We start from the raw sequence: 19,584 nt of genomic DNA, 5'->3' as shown, positions 1-19,584 counted from the left end.
GCCGGGCGTGGTGGCGCACGCTTGTAATCCCCGCGCTTGGGAGGCTGAGACAGGAGGATCGCGCAGGTTCGAAGCCAGCCGCGGGCCCTGGCTTAGGAGACCCTGTTTCCAAATAAAAATGTAAAAATAGGTCTGGGAGTGTAGCCTGGAGGTAGAAAGGCTTCCGGGAACCCCAGTACCACCAAAAAAAAAAAAAAAAAAAAAAAAAAAAAGAGCTAACTTCCAACATTCAGGAGGCAGAGACCAGATTGCCATTTGCAGACAGCCTCAGCTACTTAGCAAGGCCCTTCATATCTCAGTGAGACCCTGTTTCAAAAAATAAAAAGACTAAAAAATAGGGCTGGGCTTGTAGCTCGTAGGTATAATGCCCTGGGTTCTATCCCAGTACCAAAAAAAAAAAAAAAAAAAAAAATCTAACCTAAGAATAATAGGCAAAAAGAAGAAGAAATAGAAGCTGAAACCAAAGGAATCAATAATCTTTTCAGAGAAGTAATATCAAACATTTATTCAAATATAGAAAAAGAGATCAACACACAGGAGGAAAAACCTCAGTGGAGCCAGGTAGGAGATCTAATAACAGGGGAGGAGGAGAAAGAATGAGGTTCATTAATGGAATTACTACCATGACTATGTGTATTCATGTGAATATGCCAACGTCAAGTTGGGTACTCTGTATTGGGAGGAAAGGAAATGAGGAGGTAGAAGGGAGCACCAAGTTCTGTGTACACGTATGTCATTGTCAACATGATTTACATTATGCTGTGAGACTATAGTGCACCAATAAAAGCACATTGATTTATCTAAAAATAAATAAGTAAGCCGGGTGTGGTGGCGCACGCTTGTAATCCCCGCACTTGGGAGGCTGAGACAGGAGGATCACACAGGTTCGAAGCCAGCCTCAGATACTTAGTGAGGCTCTCAGCAACTTAGTGAGACCCTGTATCCCAATAAAGTATAAAATAGGTCTGGGACTATATCCCAGAGGTAGAAAGCCCCTGGGTTTCACCCCCAGTACCACAAAATAAATAAATAAATAAATAAATAGATAGATAGATAGATAGATAGATAGATAGAAACTTCCATTGTCACTTAAGTCAGTTTAGTAAGACACCCCTCTCCACCCTTATTTTTATTTTGAGGCAGAGCCTCATGGGTTGGCCTCACTCACCTGGCATCTCACTTGCTCACTGTTTCACGTGGAAGACATCTATGACAGGCTCTCATAGGATTGTTTTTTCCCCTGCCTGTGGGGTCCAATACCTAATAATTGAAAGCTATAAAATGTTTATTTCCTATTTTTATGTATGCTTATATGCACATGGGTATTGTATATCTGCATGTGTTTGTTGTCAATATGGCACCCAAATTGACTTATAGATAAATAAGCACTCTTAAATTGTTAAGGATGGATCCAAATACTTTTTAATTCATGTGAATTAAATAAATCTTTATCCAATAAGTTAATTTAGATTTGCTAGCAAAATAAAAATAAAGATGCCTTAAATTCATTAACATATATTCTTTTCTGGCTTGTCAGTTGATCAGAATTTTAGCTGTTTATCTCTAATAGATGTTTAAAGTACAACACCCACGACTTTAGGATTTTTATTTAACAAAAATAATAGATTAAAATGTTAGATATGTGGGTTCAAATAGGTAATCTAAAAATAGCTATTAAAATTCTTAAAAAACCAACTTTTTGTTTGATTGGTTCTTTGTATTTAATAAAATATAAGTGAAGTAAACATTTATAAATGTATATTATAAGTTAAAACCATCTAAGGGGCATATAAGTTAAAATACTGAAACATCAATTGCTAACTTTACATTTAAGTACCATTGATTTCCCAATGTCTGTATGAAGACCATATATTTGGACCTATCAAATATGCTTCTATATATGCAAAAAACATCAAGATTGTTTACTTCCTGGTTTTTACTAAACATAAGATTACCAAGAGTTACAATTCTGCTCAGCATATGTAATTCTATAAACAAAATATACCAAAAAATTAATTTGTTTTGGTAAACAACTATGAACAGCATAAAGTATTTTATCTTATTGAGAAGCAATTTGTCTAAATTCAGAAATTTTATAAGAGTTGTTTCAAAATGTTAAAGCAAAAGGGGACCCAATAAATAAATATTAGAAAAAAGATTATAACTATGGGGACCTATTTTGGCATTAAAAAAAAGGGGAAAAGAATGCTTTTAGATGAAAAAGAAAAATGTCATAAGATTTTTGTCCTAAAATAAAATGAGTGGATTGTCTCAAAGCAGGGGAAAAAAAAAGAAAAATTCAGGATGCAAGTCAGTTGTGAAATATCTCAGCAAGCTGCAGAAGGTTTGTATTGTGATTACACATTTAACATTTATTTATTTACAGTCATCCTGGAATAGGTTAATTTTTAAAACTATGTTCATGAAGCTTTTTAAAAATCCATCAAGATGGTTAAAATAACCAATTTTACATCTCAATGTAAAATTAAAGCAGTCTGTGGAATGAAAGACTAACCTCGAAAAAGTCAAAGTCAGATGAGGGTCTATGAACGCGTGTTACTTTTTACCCAACAGCGCACCACACGGGAAGTCATCAGAGAGCAACATGGCGTCAGAAGAAGCCGGGCCAGAGACAGAACGGCCCACTGACACAGAGACACCAGCAGCCAGTTTGCCCCAAAGGAGTTAGATTAGATAAATTTATCTAAGCCTCCACCTCACCTGCAGGAGACAGATGCCAAAGCCAGGAAGACTTGTGAGGTGCAGGAAGCCTGCAGGGAACTGTGTTGGGACCGTAGCCTGGGGACTCGCCCTCGAGACACACACTCTGCTCAGGGGTGCACCCAACTTGAGGGACACCCATGAGAACAGTGGGTGACACCACCTGACACCTTACAGTGCCCCACCCAGCAGAGCTGGCAGGTGGGCCTGTCCTGCCACTGCAGGACCCATCTCTCAAGATAGAGTGGCCTGCAGGAGCCGCCCATCCTATGACTCAGCGAGACCACCCAGTGTGTGTGACCTCAAGGATGCCTCCGACAGTGCTGGGGGGCAATGGAGGCCACTGGTCCCGGCCTGGGTGCTGGAGACGACGTCAACTGAGGAGAGAGGCGACACGCTGGCCGTGGGTCCCTGTGGAGGCAGCGTCTGGCCACATTGTGGACACACGTCCCATCTTCTGACGAGGGGTTCTAGGTGGGAGTGAACAAAGGGAAGGAGAGTGCCCACCCTGCCCTGGGCGGCACTCGCCGGTCCTGACAACGTGAAGACTAAGTTGTGCGCTGACCTGCAGTCCCCACGTCCTCATGGGAAGGCGAGGGGGGCAAAGGGGGACCAGAAGGGCTGGGGGGAGGGCAGAAGCTGTCAGCCTCTCTGTGGGGAGGTGGTCGGCCATGTCTTGCAGTGCGGAGGCCACGGCATGGCGGGAAACGCAGTGCCAAGGGGCGGTGGGGACCGCGGAGGTGGCTGGTTAGCAGCCTGAGCTAGCTGGGTCTTTAGAACACAACCACACAGGCAGGGACCGCTCTCACGCACGGTGGCTTCTGTCGAACAGTCCTCCGTCCCCACCTGTGCAGCCTCCACACCCACTATGGTCCCCAGTGAAAGAAGGGCTTTCCTGCTGCCGACGAAGACCACCACGGCAGAGGGCAGAGGACTGGGGCAGCTGAGTCGAGTGGGGGGCCCGCGGGCCTTCTGTGACAGCAGGAGCTGCCTCCTCGGGGCTGCTGATAGGATGTGCCGGAGTGTGGGCCAGACCGGCTGTCATGCTTTGGCCAGGACAGACTCAGAGGTCGCGGGGACTCTGCTCCCTCCCTGGCAGGAAGGGACCTTTGATGCTGGAAAAGACAACTGGTCCCTGAGTCACAGTCGCCCTTGTGACATCACAGCCATGTCCTCCGCCACCCGTGCCCCCCGCGGGGTCAGAGGAGCAGCACCCAGCAGCGCGTGACCATCTGAGCCTCCTCCCACCATGGGCTGCAAGTGTTGTGTAAGAGTCCATCAGCCGCCTCCCCGGGTGGGAGGTGAGCCATGTCAGAGGGAGGGCTTTGGGGACTGTGCGCAGAGATATCCTCACCCATGCCCTCTACTCTGATTGCAGAAGAAGGGTTCAGATAAAAGCCAGATTGAGCTGGAGGAGTTAAAGAAGGTAGGTGGGACCCACAAACAGGAAAGAGCGGAGATCACCACCCCCCATGCTCCTCAGAGTCCTCAGAAGTGGCCGGGCCACTGTGCTCCTGCAGGGCTTGCCTCCGCGTTACTCCCGTCCTGTAAATCCCCTCCCCCGGGGCCAACCATGCAGAGACCTGTGGGAGGTGGGGCGCGAGGCGTGGGGGGGGGTAGAGACAAGCCAAAGCTCGGCCTGGGCCCAGAGCATGCGGACTGACCCAGAAATGGGAGGTGACGTTGGTACACGTGAGGGAGGGCAGGTGGGCCTCAGGAGTGGCGTCAAGGCTGGCCTAGGACAGAGATGCAGGCTACGAACGCATACGCCCTTCTGCGAGAGGATCCTTTGGCCCCTCACACCCCAAGAGGGTCTCTGGATCAGAAAGAACCCCCCTAGTCCTATGTACCTGTGAATTTCACAGGACACATGTCCCACACACACACTTCATAGATGAGGGCACGGTGGCTCAGAGGAGGGTCGGATGTGTCCCCAGCTGCAGACAAAAGTCCACCCAGCTGTCCTTGGTCCTGAGAGCCACGAGAGAAAGGGCTGGTCTGATGGTGCCAGACTCACTCAGCACCCTCGGCTTTGCTTGGTTAGTTAGCAAAACGACAGCATGAAAGGAGGCAGCGAGCAGCTAAAAAGATCCAGGCCTGGTGGCGGGGCAGCCTGGTGCGGCGGACCCTCCTTGTGGCCGCGCTCAACGCCTGGGTGATTCAGTGCTGGTGGAGGACTGTCCTGCACAGGCGGATAGAGAAACAACGGTGCGCCCTCCTGAGGCTGTACGTGGTCCAGGAACGTTCCACCGTCACGATCCAGTCTTGCGTCCGCATGTGGCAGTGCCGCCAAGGCTTCTGTCGGCTCTGCAACGCGCTCTGTGTGTTCCAGCCCCGCAAGGGCCTCATGTTCCAGGAGCACGATGCTTCGCAACAACAATACAGAGTCATTTCCCAGAAGCCAGAGTTCCATATTGAAATTATATCAATCTAAAGGCTTGCAGCATGAAGGACTGGTTCCAGCGCTTCAATAAATATCGGGCCTGGCATTGTGAGTCTTGGTGGTTGCCACAGCCACAGGGCCCCCGGTGACTCAGGGCCCCTCGTCCTCTACCTGGGGAAACCCTGCAGCACAGGTACTCCCCACATCCCCCACAGCGCCTAAGAGCCCTGACTCTGAATCCAAACCAAGAAACTGGTCCACGTGGTGGCACCTGCCTGTAATCCCAGTACTTGGGAGGCAGAGACAGGAGGATCGAAATGTTGAAGCCAGTCTCAGCAACTTGGCAAGACCTTCTCCAAGTTAGCAAGACTCCGTTTCAAAATAAAAAATAAAAATGGCTGGATTCCATCCCCAGTGCCACTCCTCCCCACCTTCTCAAAAAAAAAAAAAAACAACTTGTGAGCCAAAGCTTTCTTGCCTCCATGCAGAGACCCGGGTGTCTCATTCCATGAACCGGCACCGTCCTGTCTTCTGAACTCAGCTGGGAGGGGCGGGGCTTCTTATTGGAGATTCTGGGCTCCTCCTCTGAAATGGCCACAGCAAGAGATTCACGTTAACCACCCCGGGCCCACTTGTGTTATTGTTGTTGTCCTTTATCTTCTGGGACGGAGGTCAGAAAATGATGACCTGGGGCCAAGTAGTTGGAACAGAGACTGTATGGACATTAAGACTGTTATACCCACTATCTGACCCTTCACAGAGAAAGTTTGTGGTCCACTGCTATACAGCCACTGATTTCTTTTATAATTCTTTGTGCAGAGTAATTGTACAAAACAGTGGGGTTTATTGTGGCAACTTCACATACGCATATAACATACTTTGATCGCCTCCCCTGGGTCCTTCTTCCCTTTCTTTGTAGTTCCCCTTCTACTATAATTAGTTTCATAATTTGGCTCTGGTGAGTGCTGCAGTAAACGTGGTGTGCAGGTGTGTCTAGTACGCTGACTTTCATTTCCTCAATATATATCCAGGAGCGAGAGAGATGGATTCTATGACAGTTCTGTTTTTAGTTTCTTGAGAAACCTCTCTCTCCAGTACTGGGGATGGAACCCAGGGGCATTCTACCTCCAAGCTACACCCCCAGCCTATTTAAAATTCTTTATTTTATTTTGAAACAGGGTCTCACTGGGTTGCAGAGGGCCTCACTAAGTAGCTGAGGCTGTCCGCAAACCGCGATCCTCCTGGTTTCAGCCTCCTAAATGCTGAGATTACAAGCATGCGCCACCACGCCCGGCTTGTCTCTCTCTCTTGATAATAGCCATTCTGACTATTATGTGGGATCTCAATGTAGTTTTTATTTGAAGTCCCCTGATGGCTAAAGATATTGAGCATTTTTTTTTTTTTTTTTTTTTTTTTTTTGCAGGGAGAAACTAGACATGGTGGTGCAGGCAGGTAATCCCAGCACTCGGGAGGCTGAGACCGGAGGAACACGGTTCACAGACAGCCTCAGCTACTTAGTGAGGCCGTTTGCAAATCAGTGAGACCCTGTTTCAAAATAAAGAATAAAAAGTAGAGCTGGGATATAGCTCAGAGGTAGAATAGCCTGAGTTCCAACCCCAGTATAACAACTACAAAAAAAAAAAAAAAAAGAATAAAAATAGGGCTGGGGGTATAGCTCAGAGGTAGAAAGTTCCGGGGTTCAATCCCTAGTGCTGCAAAAAAAAATTTTTTAATCAATGCTAAAATATTTTAACCACTAGCTGGGCGTGGTGGTGTATGCTTGTAATCTCTGTGCTTGGGAGGCTGAGACAGGAGGATCGCACAGATTTGAAGCCAGCCTCAGCTACCTAGTGAGGCTCTCAGCAACTTAGTGAGGCCCTGTTTCCAAATAAAATATAAAATAGGTCTGAGCCGGGCGTGGTGGCACATGCTTGTAATCCCAGCATTCGGGAGGCTGAGACGGGAGGATCGCGGTTCGCGGACAGCCTCAGCTACTTAGTGAGGCCCTCCACAACTCAGTGAAACCCAGTTTCAAAATAAAGAATAAAAAATAGGGCAGGGGGTATAGCTCAGAGGTCGAATGCTCCTGGGTTCCATCCCCAGACCCGCAAAAAAAAAATAAAACATAAAAAAATAAAATAGGTCTGAGAGTATAGCCTGCAGGTACCACCAATATATATATATATGTATATATATGTATATATATGTATATATATAAAATAATATATTTTATATTATTTTAATAATATAAATATATAAAAAATATATATTATATATATATATATATATATATATATATATATATATATTTTTTTTTTTTGGTGGTGGTGGTACTGGGGTTCCTGGAAGCCCTTCTAACTCCGGCTACACTCCCACGGGCTACACTCCCAGACCTATTTTTATACTTTTTTATGTGGAAACAGGGTCTCTTAAGCCAGCGCGGCTGGCTTCAAACCTTCGTGATCCTCCTGTCTCCGCCTCCCAAGCGTGGGGATTACAAGTGTGCGCCACCACGCCCGGCAATATTTTTTTAAGCACTGAGTGATAGCTTGTTAACTGATTGAATTAGCGGAGCAATCGCCCATTGAGACTCATTCCAAGTGTAAAGTCAGTAAGATTTGTCTAGGGTAACCATTTAAATTATTGGCCAAGCACTCGGAGAGGCTGGCCTACCCCGCCATGGCGCCACCAAACAGCTGCTTCAGAGCGTACGGGTCATCTCTTAACACTCAGAGCTGCATCTTAAGACACTATTTTTCCTAGAATGTGAAAAAAAATCTTCAAAAATATAAGAAAGTCAGAATGACAATAAAATAAGTGATGGCGGTGGAGTAGCAGGGAAGTTCTTCACTCCTGTCAGCTGCCTTGTTTAGCCCCTTTCTGGCTCAGTGGCGCCTCTGTACCTGTGCTTTCTGGCTCGGTGGCCCCTCTGTACCTGTGCTTTCTGGCCCTCTCACGCTACTGTCGGGCCCCAGGCTCGACCCAAGAAGAGTATCAACCAAGGTATGATCCAGCGAGGGCCGCACTAGGCTTTAAAAAAAAATCTCTTTGCAAAGGATTACCAAGAAATTCAATTGAGCCAGGCGTGGTGGTGCGCACTTGTCATCCCAGCGTTTGGGAGGCTGAGACAGGAGGGTCACAGGTTCTCGGCCAGCCTCAGCTACTTAGCGAGGCCCTCTGCAACTCAGCGAGACCCTGTTTCAAAATAAAGAATAAAAAAATCGGGCTGGGGCTGTAGCTCGGAGGTGGAATGTCCCTGGGTTCCATCCCCAGTACACCCCCAAAAAAAGAAAGTAAGAAAGAAAGAAGAAACTCAATTACTCCTTCGTACGTAACTGCGTTTCCACACTTTAACTGTGAAGGTTTTAACTACTTTCTGTGCCTGTTTTGTGTCATTTTCTACTTTTCAGACTTGATCCAATGTTAGAATTTTTTCATCAGTTCCTCAAATGACATTTCATCCTTAATATAGTACTTCCAAAACTGCAAGCTTTTTTTTTAAATTCAGCATTTTAAATATAATAGGAATGTTCTGGGAATTTTATAAAAGGATCCCAACTAAAATTCACATGAAACCTCAAAAGGCCCAGGACAGAAAAAGCAATCTGAGAATGAAGGTAACGTCGGCGTCCTCAAGCTCTCTGAATGCAATTATATTACAAAGCTGTGCTAATCCCAACAGGACGGCCCCGACGTAAGAGCCGGCACTCAGAGCATCGGGACAGGATGGAAAGCCCAGAAATAAACCCACACATGTGCGCTCAGATGTGCCGGGGATGCACAACAAGGAAAGAAGAGTTTCTTCAATAAATGATGTAGAAAAAATTGAATTTCCACATGCTAAAGAATAAAATTGGATTTTTTTTTTACATCAGGCACAAAAAAATTAACTTAAAATAGATTAAAGACATAAGTGTAACGCCTACACACATAAAATTCCTAGAAGAAAACATAGAAAAGAGCCAGGGCATGGTGACGCCTGCCTATAATCCTAGAACCTGGGAGACCGAGACAGGAGGATCGCAGGTTCAAGGACAGCCTCAGCAATTTAGCCAGACCTTGTTTCAAAGTAAAAAAATAAAATAGGGCTAGAGAAGTACTCAGGCAAAAAAGACAAAGGAAAAAAAAAAAAGCCTAAGACAGGAAACATGGACAATGATCCGTCCATATGGGCTTAGAGAAGGAAATCCAGAAGGCCAGAAGGCTTTCCCAAGCATGCTCAAGAAAGACCTGGAAAGACTCTGGACTCCCCTCTGGCGGACTCTGAGGGTCTGTGCAAGCAGGAAATGAAGGCTAAGGCAGAGTTGTAATCTACCTGGCTGAATACTGAGGCTCACACAGATCCTTAGCAAAGGTGGAGAGACAGGTTATTTCCACAAGTTTAAGGAAATCTTTGTCCAATCGTTATCTCACCTCCAAGCTAACGGAGACCACTCATACACACAAAAGACCAGTATAGGCTTTACAGAATTATTTTAGAAAAGTCACTAAGCAAATAATACCCACAACAATAAGTAACAATAGTGAGGTCAGCCAGGGATAGAAGAGCTGTGCTTCCAGAACCCCCACGCCGTTATTCCAAATGCCGCTTTTAACAAAAATTTCTGAGTTATGCAAAGAAACAAACAAAAAGAATCCCACACACAGGAATGGAAAAGCATTCAAAAGAAAGTATTCCTTAAGAAACATAGATGTTGCCGAGCGTGGTGGCACACACTTGTAATCCCAGTACTCGGGAGGCTGAGACAGGAGGATTGCAGGTTCGCGGCCAGCTTTAGCTACTTAGTGAGGCCCGCTGCAACTTAGTCTGATCTTGTTTCAGCATAAAAGAATAAAAAAATAGGGTTAGGGGTGTAGCTCGGAAGTAGAATGCCTCTGAGTTCAATCCCTGGTAACAAAGAAGAGGAGAGAGAGAGAAAGAGATGGAGGGCTGGGGGTATGGCTCAGAGGTAGAATGCCCCTGGGTTTGATCCCCAGAACTCCCCTCAAAAACAAAAACAACACAGGTGTTAGGCAGAATAAGCCATGGTCACCTGCAGTAGGGGCTTCATGGGGGAGCTGCTACAAAACAGCTACAGAGGCCAGGTTTCCATTGCACTACGATAAACTCACAAGGGAGGAAAAAAAGAAAAAGAAAACACAGATGTTGGGCTGGGCATAGTGGCTCACACCTGTAATCTCAGCTACTTGGGAGGATCACAAATTTAATCCCAGCCAGGGCAACCAATCAGACACTGTCTCAAAATAAAAAATAAAAAGCTGACACAGTGAGACACAACTGTAATACTGTAATATATCAGTACTTGGGAGGCTGAGACAGGAGGATCACAATTTGAGGACAGCCTCAGCAAATTAGTAAGATTCCTCTTTTTTCTTTTTTTTTTTTCTTTTTTTTTTTTTTTTTTTTTTTTTTGGTGGTACTGGGGGTGGAACCCAGAGGCTTTTTACCTCCGGGCTATACTCCCAGACCTATTTTATATTTTATTTGGAAACAGGGTCTCACTAAGTTGCCGAGAGCCTCACTCAGTAGCTGAGGCTGGCTTCGAACCCGTGTGATCCTCCTGTCTCAGCCTCCCAAGCGCGGGGATTACAAGCGTGCCCACCGCGCCCGGCTGAGATTCCTCTTTCAAATTAAAAAAAAAATTAAAATGGCTGGGAGTATAGCTCAGTGGTAAAGAACTTGCCTCACATGTGCAAGGCCCTGGGTTCAATTCCCACTACTGAAAAAGAGGAGGAAAAGGAGGAGGGAGAGGAGGACGAGGAGGAGGAGGAGGAGACAGATTTGGGACTTACTAAACAAGGACTTTAGGTCAGCTATTTTAAGTATCTTCAAAGAACTAAAGGCAAGCATATCTAAATGAAAATATGTGAACAACATCTCACCATGTAGAGAATATCAATATGGAGGTAGAAATTGTAAAAAGGGAAACAGATAGTTTCTGGGGTTGAAAAGAACAGGAATTGCAATGCAAAGTCCACCAAAGGAGCTCAACCGCAAAGTACACATTAGTGAATGTGAATTGGGCCAGTTGAGGTTATCCTGAACAAAAAAGAAAAGAATGATGTAAAATAAGAGAGCCGGTGTGGCGGCGCTCGCCTGTGATCCCAGTACTGTGGAGGCCAACCTAGGAGGGTCTCAGGGTCAGCCGCAGCAATTTCTTTGTTGTTTTTTTGGTGGTACTGGGGGTGGAACCCAGGGGCTTTCTACCTCCAGCTACACTCCCAGACCTATTTTATATTTTATTTGGAAACAGGGTCTCACTAAGTTGCTGAGAGCCTCCCTAAGTAGCTGAGGCTGGCTTCGAACCTGTGCAATCCTCCTGTCTCAGCCTCCCAAGCGCGGGGATTACAAGCGTGCACCACCATGCCCAGCTGCAAGACCCTTTCAAAAAAAAATAATAAAAGAGCTGGGAATAAAGCTTAAAGGTAAATCCACAGTACCACAAAAAAAAAGAAGTGTTACTACCTGCTATCTGAAATGTATTGGCTTTTCAAAATCTAAAAATAATGATCAATTATTACTTTTGGTTTTATCATTGTTCTACAAGTCAACGTCAAAGTTGACTGAATTGATTGATTGTGTGTGTGTGTGTGTGTGTGTGTGTGTGTGTGTGTGTGTGTTTCTGGGGACTGAACCCAGGACATTCTACTCTGAACAACACACTCAGCCTTATTTTATCTTTTATTTTGAAACAGGGTCTCACTAAGGTGCTGGGGCCTCGCTGAGTTGTTCCGGTTAACCTCAATATTGTGATCTTCCTGTGTCAGCCTCCTGACTTCTGACTGGAATTACAGGCATGCAATATCATGCCAGTTTAATAAAAAAAAATTGTGTGTGGTAGTGGGGATGGAACCCAGGGGCATTCTACCTCCAAGCTACACTCCAGCCCTCTTTTTTATTTATTTTCGAAACAGGGTCTCACTGAGTTGCAAAGGGCCTCCGTAGTAGCTGAGGCTGGCCGCGAACCACAATTCTCCTGTCCAGCCTCCAAAATGCTGGGATTATGGAAATTTTTATCCTTTAGTATATCTTTGAACAATTGAAAGATCAGTTGGAACTATCTGAATTGCTAAGGTGTTAGAATTCAGATTGGCTCCCCCTGGTCTCGGGGCCTTACCTGGGTAGCTGTTCGGTGGCCTTCTCACTAGATCAAGTTTTATACCTTTTCTTCAGTTAATTTTGTGTGTGTGTGAGTGGTACTGGGGATGGAACCCAAGGGCTTTCTACCTCTGGGCTACACTCCCAAACCTATTTTATATTCTTATTTTGAAACAAGGTCTCGTTAACTTGCAGAGGGCCTCATTAAGGAGCTGAGGTTGGCTTCGAACCTGTGCGATCCTCCTGTCTCAGCCTCCCAAGTGCTGGGATTAATGGCGTGCGCCTCCACGCCCGGCTCTTCCTCTGTTCTTGTCGACCCTGGATCAATGGGCTACCTCTCTGTAATACTGGTCCCTTTGTCTCCCATAACCCATTGTCCTTTTCAGAGCCGTTTAAGTTTCGTCTCTATTTTGCTAGCTGTGTCTGGTCTTTTCCTGGTTTCCTATGGTGTCCTGAGCCACTTGCGTGCGGGAAACTGAGGGGAGGCGGGCCAGGAAGGGCCCCGCCCGAGAAGACGCTGAGACCTCCACGGAGACACCACCAGAGTCCCCCTGCTCTGCTGTGACTAAGCCCACGGTCCTCACGCACCGCCTCTCGAGCGCCCCGTCTTTCCATCCTGAGCCGGGGCACATCTCTGGCAGAGAACACAGTAGCCATGTGCTGCGTGGCTGTCCAGGCCCCCCAACCCCGATGTCACAAAGCGATTGTGAATCCACAGCTTTCCCCTCCCACAGGACTCAGCCAGCCCTTGGCCAGCAGAGAAGTCAGGACAAGCGAACCATCCAGCCCCAGGCCATGGGGATCAAATTTTGTGTAAGGGACACAGTTAGACCCATGGGCGGGCGGGGGTAGGTGGGGGGTGGGCAGGCAGCACCCTGGACTGCACAGGTCCTGGGGACTCGGGGGCGCTCCAGTACGGAATGCCTTGGTGTGAAACCCTGGACAAACAGCAGTCTTGACTCATGTCTGTCTCCACTTGACCCTGAGGCAGACCGAAGGCCACTTGGTTTTAATTATAATTGAGGATGTTGAAGAAACAGTTGAATGGAGGCTAAAACAGCAAAAGAAACGGGTGAGTAAGTTCTACACGGAGGAGAGAGATGGAGGCCGCTGATGTCATAAGGATGTGGGGTTCTGTCCCTGGAGGAGTCCAGAGTCTAAGATACCCGGCCGTCAACTCTACGTTGGCGTAGAGTTTCCCCTGGTTATGGTGACGCAGACTTGTAATTCCAGGTCAAGATAGGAGGATCACAGGTTCAAGACCAGCTTCAGCAACCAAATGAGACCCCTATTTCAAAAATAAAATAAATGAATAAATAAATAAAATATAAAGGGCTGGGGTGTGTACCTCAAAGGTAGAGCGCCCCCAGGTTCACCCTCAATACAACAAAGAGTGTGTGGAATGTCCCAGTTAGGGAAAGACTGGGAGCAGAACATGGATGAGGGTGCGGAAACCCACCACAGTATCAAAAGACGTGCTTGGGGGAGAGAAAGCTGCCAGTGTTTTAGCAGAAAAAAACAAAACTAGTCAAAAGTGTTAGGAGGCCACACCTCCCAACCCCAAAGAGCCCTGCAGGAGTAGAGTGCGGTCAACATCTCGCACTGTGTGTGGGGATGGGGGAACTGGGGATTGAACCACTAAGCTACATCTCAGTCCTGGATTTTTATTTTATGTTCTGTTTTTATTTTATTTGTTTGTTTGTTTGTTTGTTTGTTTGTTTTTGCAGTACTGGGAATTGGACCCAAGAGCATTCTTCCTCTGAGCTACACCTCCAGCCCTATTTTTTTTTTTTTTACTCTTTTTTTGAACCTGCGATCCTGTTTTCTCAGCCTTCTAAATACTGGGAATATAAGCGTGTGCCACCACACCCGGATTTTTTTTTTTTTAACACAGAGTCTTGCTAAGTTGCTGAGGCTGACCTCAAACCTGCGATCCTCCTGTCTCAGCCTCCCAAGTAGCTGGGATGACAAGCGTGTGCCACTCACATTTTTGAATGTGCCCTTCTAGCAACACCTGGTTTCCCCTTAATCTCCACTGGCAGGACCATTGCGGGGAGGGCACTGTGACTTGGGGTGAGCCGGCTGTCCACCAGGGCTCCTGCTCAGTGTCCGGTTAGCTCCCCGGAACTCTCTGAGGCCGGGCTGAAGGTTAGCTATTAGGAAAATGCAGGCCCCTTCCAGAAAGATACTGGAAGCAGTGGCGCAGAGTTCCCTAAGGGTCTCTCCTCTCTGTCTAGGAAACGACAAAAAACAAAAAAAAGATCAAGGCGGCCATCCGGATCCAGGCCTGGTGGCGGGGCACCCTGGTGCGCCGGACGCTGGAGCACGCCGCCCTGCGCGCCTGGGTCATCCAGTGCTGGTGGAGGTCCACCCTGATGCGGCTGCTGACCAAGAAGCGGCGGGTGGTGCTCGCCGAGTACGCCAACAGAGAGAGGGCCGTGGTCAAGCTCCAGTCTCTGGTGCGCATGTGGCGCGTCCACTGGCGATACTGCCAGGTTCTCAACGCCATCTATACCATCCAGTGCCATTGGCAATGTCACAACTGCCAGACCTGTGCCTTCCTCCGGGGCCACTGCGTCGTCACCACCACGCACCTGCAGTTCCACATAGAGATCGCCAACCACTAGGGGCTGGCATAGAGGAGGGCGCATGTCTTCTATGCCCAACAAAGGGGACAGCTAGGAGCTGGCACGCGGGAGCGCTGGATCTTCTGTCCCCAATAAAGGTCTGACCTGGTTCGGTGTGATTCATGATGGCCCGGTCTAATGGGAACCTGGAGACTTGGCCCTTGTGGCCTCCTCTTATCCCTCAGAAAGAACCTCACCAGATGACGCGGCTAGACCTAGCTCCGCGCTCATTCCAAAGAATGAAACACCGGAGGGACGCACGTATATCCACATGGCACGATTCACAACAGCCAAAACAGGGAAGCCACCTAGAGGCCAGTCCACAGAGGAATGGGATATGAAACCGTGGTGTGTACACAATGGAACATTACCCCACCATAAGTACATAATTATGTCTGCAAGAAAATGGATGGAACTAGAGGATATTAGGCTCAGCAAGGCCAGGCAGTCTCAGTCAAGAGTCGCTCTCCAGAAAGAAAATAGGGAAGCGGACTTCAGATAAATGACAGAGGCCAACAGAATGGTGGAAGGGAGGCGGGGAGGGAGGCGGGGAGGGAGGTGGGGAGGGGAAAAGAGAGGCGTGAGGTAGGGAACAGTTCAAAGCGTGCTGTGTCTATAGACAAGGGTATCACCACCAATCTCACATGTACAATGAGCAAGAGGAAGGGAACGGAGTGTGTGTGTGTGTGTGTGTGTGTGTGTGTGTGTGTGTGTGTGACTTTGGGGTTTGGGTGGGGGGGTACTGGGATTAAACCCAGGAGAATTCTACCTTCAAGCTACACTCCAGCCCTATTTTATTTTATAATTTCAAAACAGTATCTCACTAGGCAGCCGAGGATCTTGCTAAATTTGTGCTGAGATTGGCCTCAAACGCGATTTCCCTGTCTCAGCCTCCCAAGTCCTGGGATTATAGGCTTGTGCCACCTCCACAGCTTGTGTATCACTTTTTTGTTTGTTTGTTTTTTGGTGGGACTGGGGTTCCTGGAAGCCCTTCTACCTCCGGGCTACACTCCCAGAACTATTTTTACATTTTTATTTGGAAACAGGGTCTCCTGAGCCAGCGCGCGCGGCTGGCTTCGAACCTGCGCGATCCTCCTGTCTCCGCCTCCCAAGGCGGGGATGACAAGCGTGCGCCACCACGCCCGGCGTGTATATCACTTTGAACTTCACTGTAATGTATAATTACGAGGCACTAATAAAAGTATATGTTAGCGGTTGGGCATAGTGGCGCACACTTGTAATCCCAGCACTTGGGAGGCTGAGACAGGAGGATTACGCAGGTTTAAAACCAGCCTCAGCTACTTAGTGAGGCTCTCAGCAACTTAATGAGACCTTGTTTCCAAATAAAATATAAAATAGGTCTGGGGGTGTAGAAATCCCCTGGGTTCCATCCCCAGTACCACCCCCCAAAAAAATTATATAATCTCTAAAGAATTTTGGCCTGTGTCCACGGACCCTGTATTGGACTGACAGTGGATACATGGCACTTGGTTGTCAAAACAGAAACTGAGCCAGGCATGGTGGCACACACCTATAATCCTGGTACTTGGAAGGCTGAGACAGAAAGCTCACAGGTTCAAAGCTAGCCTCAGCATCTCAGTGAGGCTCTCGGGAACTTAACAAGACCCTGCTTTGAAATAAGAAACGTAGAAGCCACTAGCCACAGATGGTGTGGGGGTCTCTTAATGTGCCTGGTGCCCTGAGGAAATGAAGTTTTATTATATTTTCTTTCTTTCTTTCTTTCTTTCTTTCTTTCTTTCTTTCTTTCTTTCTTTTTTCTTGCAGATCTGGAGATGGAACCCAGGGTATTTGACCTCCGAGCTACAGCCCCTGCCCTATTTTTTTTTTATTCTTTATTTTGAAGCCAGGTCTCACTGAGTTGCGGAGGGCCTCACTAAGTAGCTGAGGCTGGCCGTGAACCGCGATCCTCCGGTCTCAACCTCCCGAATGCTGGGATTGCAAGTGTGCGCCACCACGCCCGGCTTTATGCCCCTTAACTAGACACATATCTCTGCCTTTGAGGGAAACCGGGACAGTGAAGGTGGGGCCAGTCCCTGTTCACCCGCTCTATGTATAGCAGCCATTTCCCCCCGCTTTGTCGGGGCACCCGAGTTTCTGCCCTGTGTCCTGGAACGATGCCAAGTGCCCCTTTTACTCTCTGAAACATCTGTCTTTGCACAATAAATTTCTTTGTGTCCCACCAGTGAACGGCAGGGTCAGAACCGCCGCACATCAGGGCCTACCCTCTCCTCGGAGTTGTACTTGTAGGGAGAGTGGGGTGCTGCTGGGTGGGGAGGCTGGGGACAGCCGATTCCCTCTTCTGCTCTCTCAACATTTTCCCTGTCATCTTTGATGACAACTGAAGGTTGTTGGCTGTCTTTCTACACCTGGAAGTGCGGGGCGGGGGACTTGGGAGGAGGGAAGGGTGAGCGCTCTCCTGGGGCTGGTCAGCCACAGACTCAGCCTCCTGGCCTTTCCTGGGCCTGCAGACATGGAGGGGACGCCTTCCCAAGGCGGCTATGGGAAACACCCTTCCCTCTCAGAAAGTTTGCTCGGATCTATCTCCTACAAGATAATGACTGCCCCTTGCTAGGAGATGGATACCCAAACCCTGCAGGCCTGTACTCTACTAAGTTACCCATGGTTAGGGGCTAGATGGTTCCATCACCCTCCGGTCTGCACCCCTCCAGCCACGGCTCCAGCAGGGAGAGTGGGGAGGGGTCCGATGAAGTCATAAGGGCACCTGTGATGCAGGCACCTGATGGCTCCAAAGGGTGGTCTCTTCTGAGGAGAACTTAGACCTGTCCTTTTGTTCCTGCCAAAATGGGGGGAAACACTCCAAGCTGGGCATGGTGGTGCACACCTGGGAGTCTAGCTACTTGGGAGTCTGAGACAAGGGACATAAATTGGAGGCCAGCCTAGGGAACTTTGCAAGGTCTTGTTTCAAAATTAAAATATATCATATATATAACATATGGATACTATACATTATATTATATACAATATATACTATATAGTACTTGGGATTGAACCCAGGGGCCTTCTACATCCAGGCTATACCCTCACCCTTTTGTTATATATATATATATATATATATACACACACACATATACACACACACACATATATATATGGAAGGTACTGGGGATGGAACCTATGGACATTCTACCTCTGAACTCACCCCCAGCCCTATGTTTTATTCTTTATTTTGAAACAGGGTCTCACTAAGTAGCAGAGAGCCTCACTAAAGTAGTTAAGGCTGGCCACAAATCTGAGAATCCCAAGTACCAGTATTACAGCGTGAGCGACCATGCTCAGCTTTATTTTATATATATTTGTTGTTTTGTTTTGTTTGCAGTACTGGAGATGGAACCCAGGGGCATTCTACCTCCAAGTGACACTCCCAGCCCTATTTTTTATTCTTTATTTTGAAACAGAGTCTCACTAAGTTGCAGAGAGCCTCACTAAGTAGCTGAGGCTGGCTGCGATTCTGTGATCCTCCTGTCTCAGCCTCCCAGGTACTGGGATTACAGGTGTGGACCACCAGCCCTGGCTTAAAATAAAATGTTTAAAGGGGCTGGGCATGTGGCTCAGTGGTGGTCCTCTTTTCTAGCAAGCCTTGGAATCGATCCCCAGTACAAAAATAATTTTAAAAAAACGACTCCAAATCCCGGCCCACTGACACTGAGGCGTACCATGACACCATTAACACGCGGCTGAAGTTCATTTCTTTTTTGTGTGTGGTACTGAGGGTGGAACCCAGAGGCTTTCTACCTCTGGGCTATACTCCCAGACCGTTTTTTTTATATTTTATTTGGAAACAGGGTCCCACTAAGTTGCTGAGAGCCTCACTAAGTAGCTGAGGCTGGCTTCGAACCTGTGCGATCCTCCTGTCTCCGCCTCCCAAGTGCGGGGATGACAAGCGTGCCCACCACGACCGGCCTGGAGTTCATTTCTTAAACTCCACCAGTTTATTGAAACAATGGTATACCAACAATTAGGAGTTTGCTGTCTACATGGTGACAGAGAAGGGTATATAGGATTCATAAGTGAAACAAATCAAGAAAGAGGTAGTGGGGCGTGGTGACGCACACTTATAATCCCAGCACTCGGGAGGCTGGGACAGAAGGATCCCAGTTCACAGCCAGCCTCAGCTACTTAGTGAGGCCCTTGCAACTCAGTGAGACTCTGTTTCAAAATAAAGAATAAATAATGGGGCAGGGGGTGTAGCTTGGAGGTAGAATGCCCCTGGGTTCCATATCCAGTACCGAGAAAAAAAAAGAAAGAAAGAAAGAAAAGAAAGAGGTGATCCAGCCGGGGGTGATGGTGTACACCTGTAAACCCAGTAATTGGGAGGCTGAGACAGAAGGATCACAGCTTCAAGGTCAGCCTCAACAATTTAGCAAGTTCCTGATTCAAAATAAAAAGTAAAAAGGGCTAGATCAAAGGTTAAGAATTCCTCTGGGTCCAGAAGGGAGGGAGAGAAAGAAAGAAATTGCATGAAGCCCCAGAACCAGCCTGGGCCCGGTCTGGGCTCCAGTGAGTTCAGATGCTGTCTCCCTCCTGTGCCTCTGAGGCACTCGAGAGCCACGGCCAGGTAGATGAGGGGCGGTCACTGCACAACAGGGACCCAGCTCTGCCTGCGCCCCGCCTGTGAAGACCCATCCGGACGTGGTGAGGTCACGGTCCCGGGGTCGCTGGGTGTGGTTTGGAATGTGTGGGGTGCATATGGCAGGGGCCTGGGTGGGCACAGG

At 47.6% G+C, this 19,584-nt stretch overlaps 1 protein-coding gene across 1 annotated transcript; it reads left to right on the top strand.

Moving 5' to 3' along the window:
• Positions 1–5,166: 5,166 nt before the first annotated feature.
• On the top strand, positions 5,167–14,830 carry IQCF2 (IQ motif containing F2; the record flags this gene model as incomplete). The annotated part of the gene is made up of 4 exons (XM_080696630.1): positions 5,167–5,212; positions 7,978–8,107; positions 12,938–13,016; positions 14,441–14,830. The coding sequence occupies 4 exons, from the start codon at positions 5,167–5,169 to the stop codon at positions 14,828–14,830; spliced, it is 645 nt and encodes a 214-aa protein (XP_080552756.1).
• Positions 14,831–19,584: the final 4,754 nt, after the last annotated feature.

The sequence above is a fragment of the Muscardinus avellanarius genome (assembly GCF_963383645.1).
Source record: "Muscardinus avellanarius genome assembly, chromosome: 5".
Classification (NCBI taxonomy): domain Eukaryota; kingdom Metazoa; phylum Chordata; class Mammalia; order Rodentia; family Gliridae; genus Muscardinus; species Muscardinus avellanarius.
This window is presented reverse-complemented; position numbering and strand designations above follow the sequence as displayed.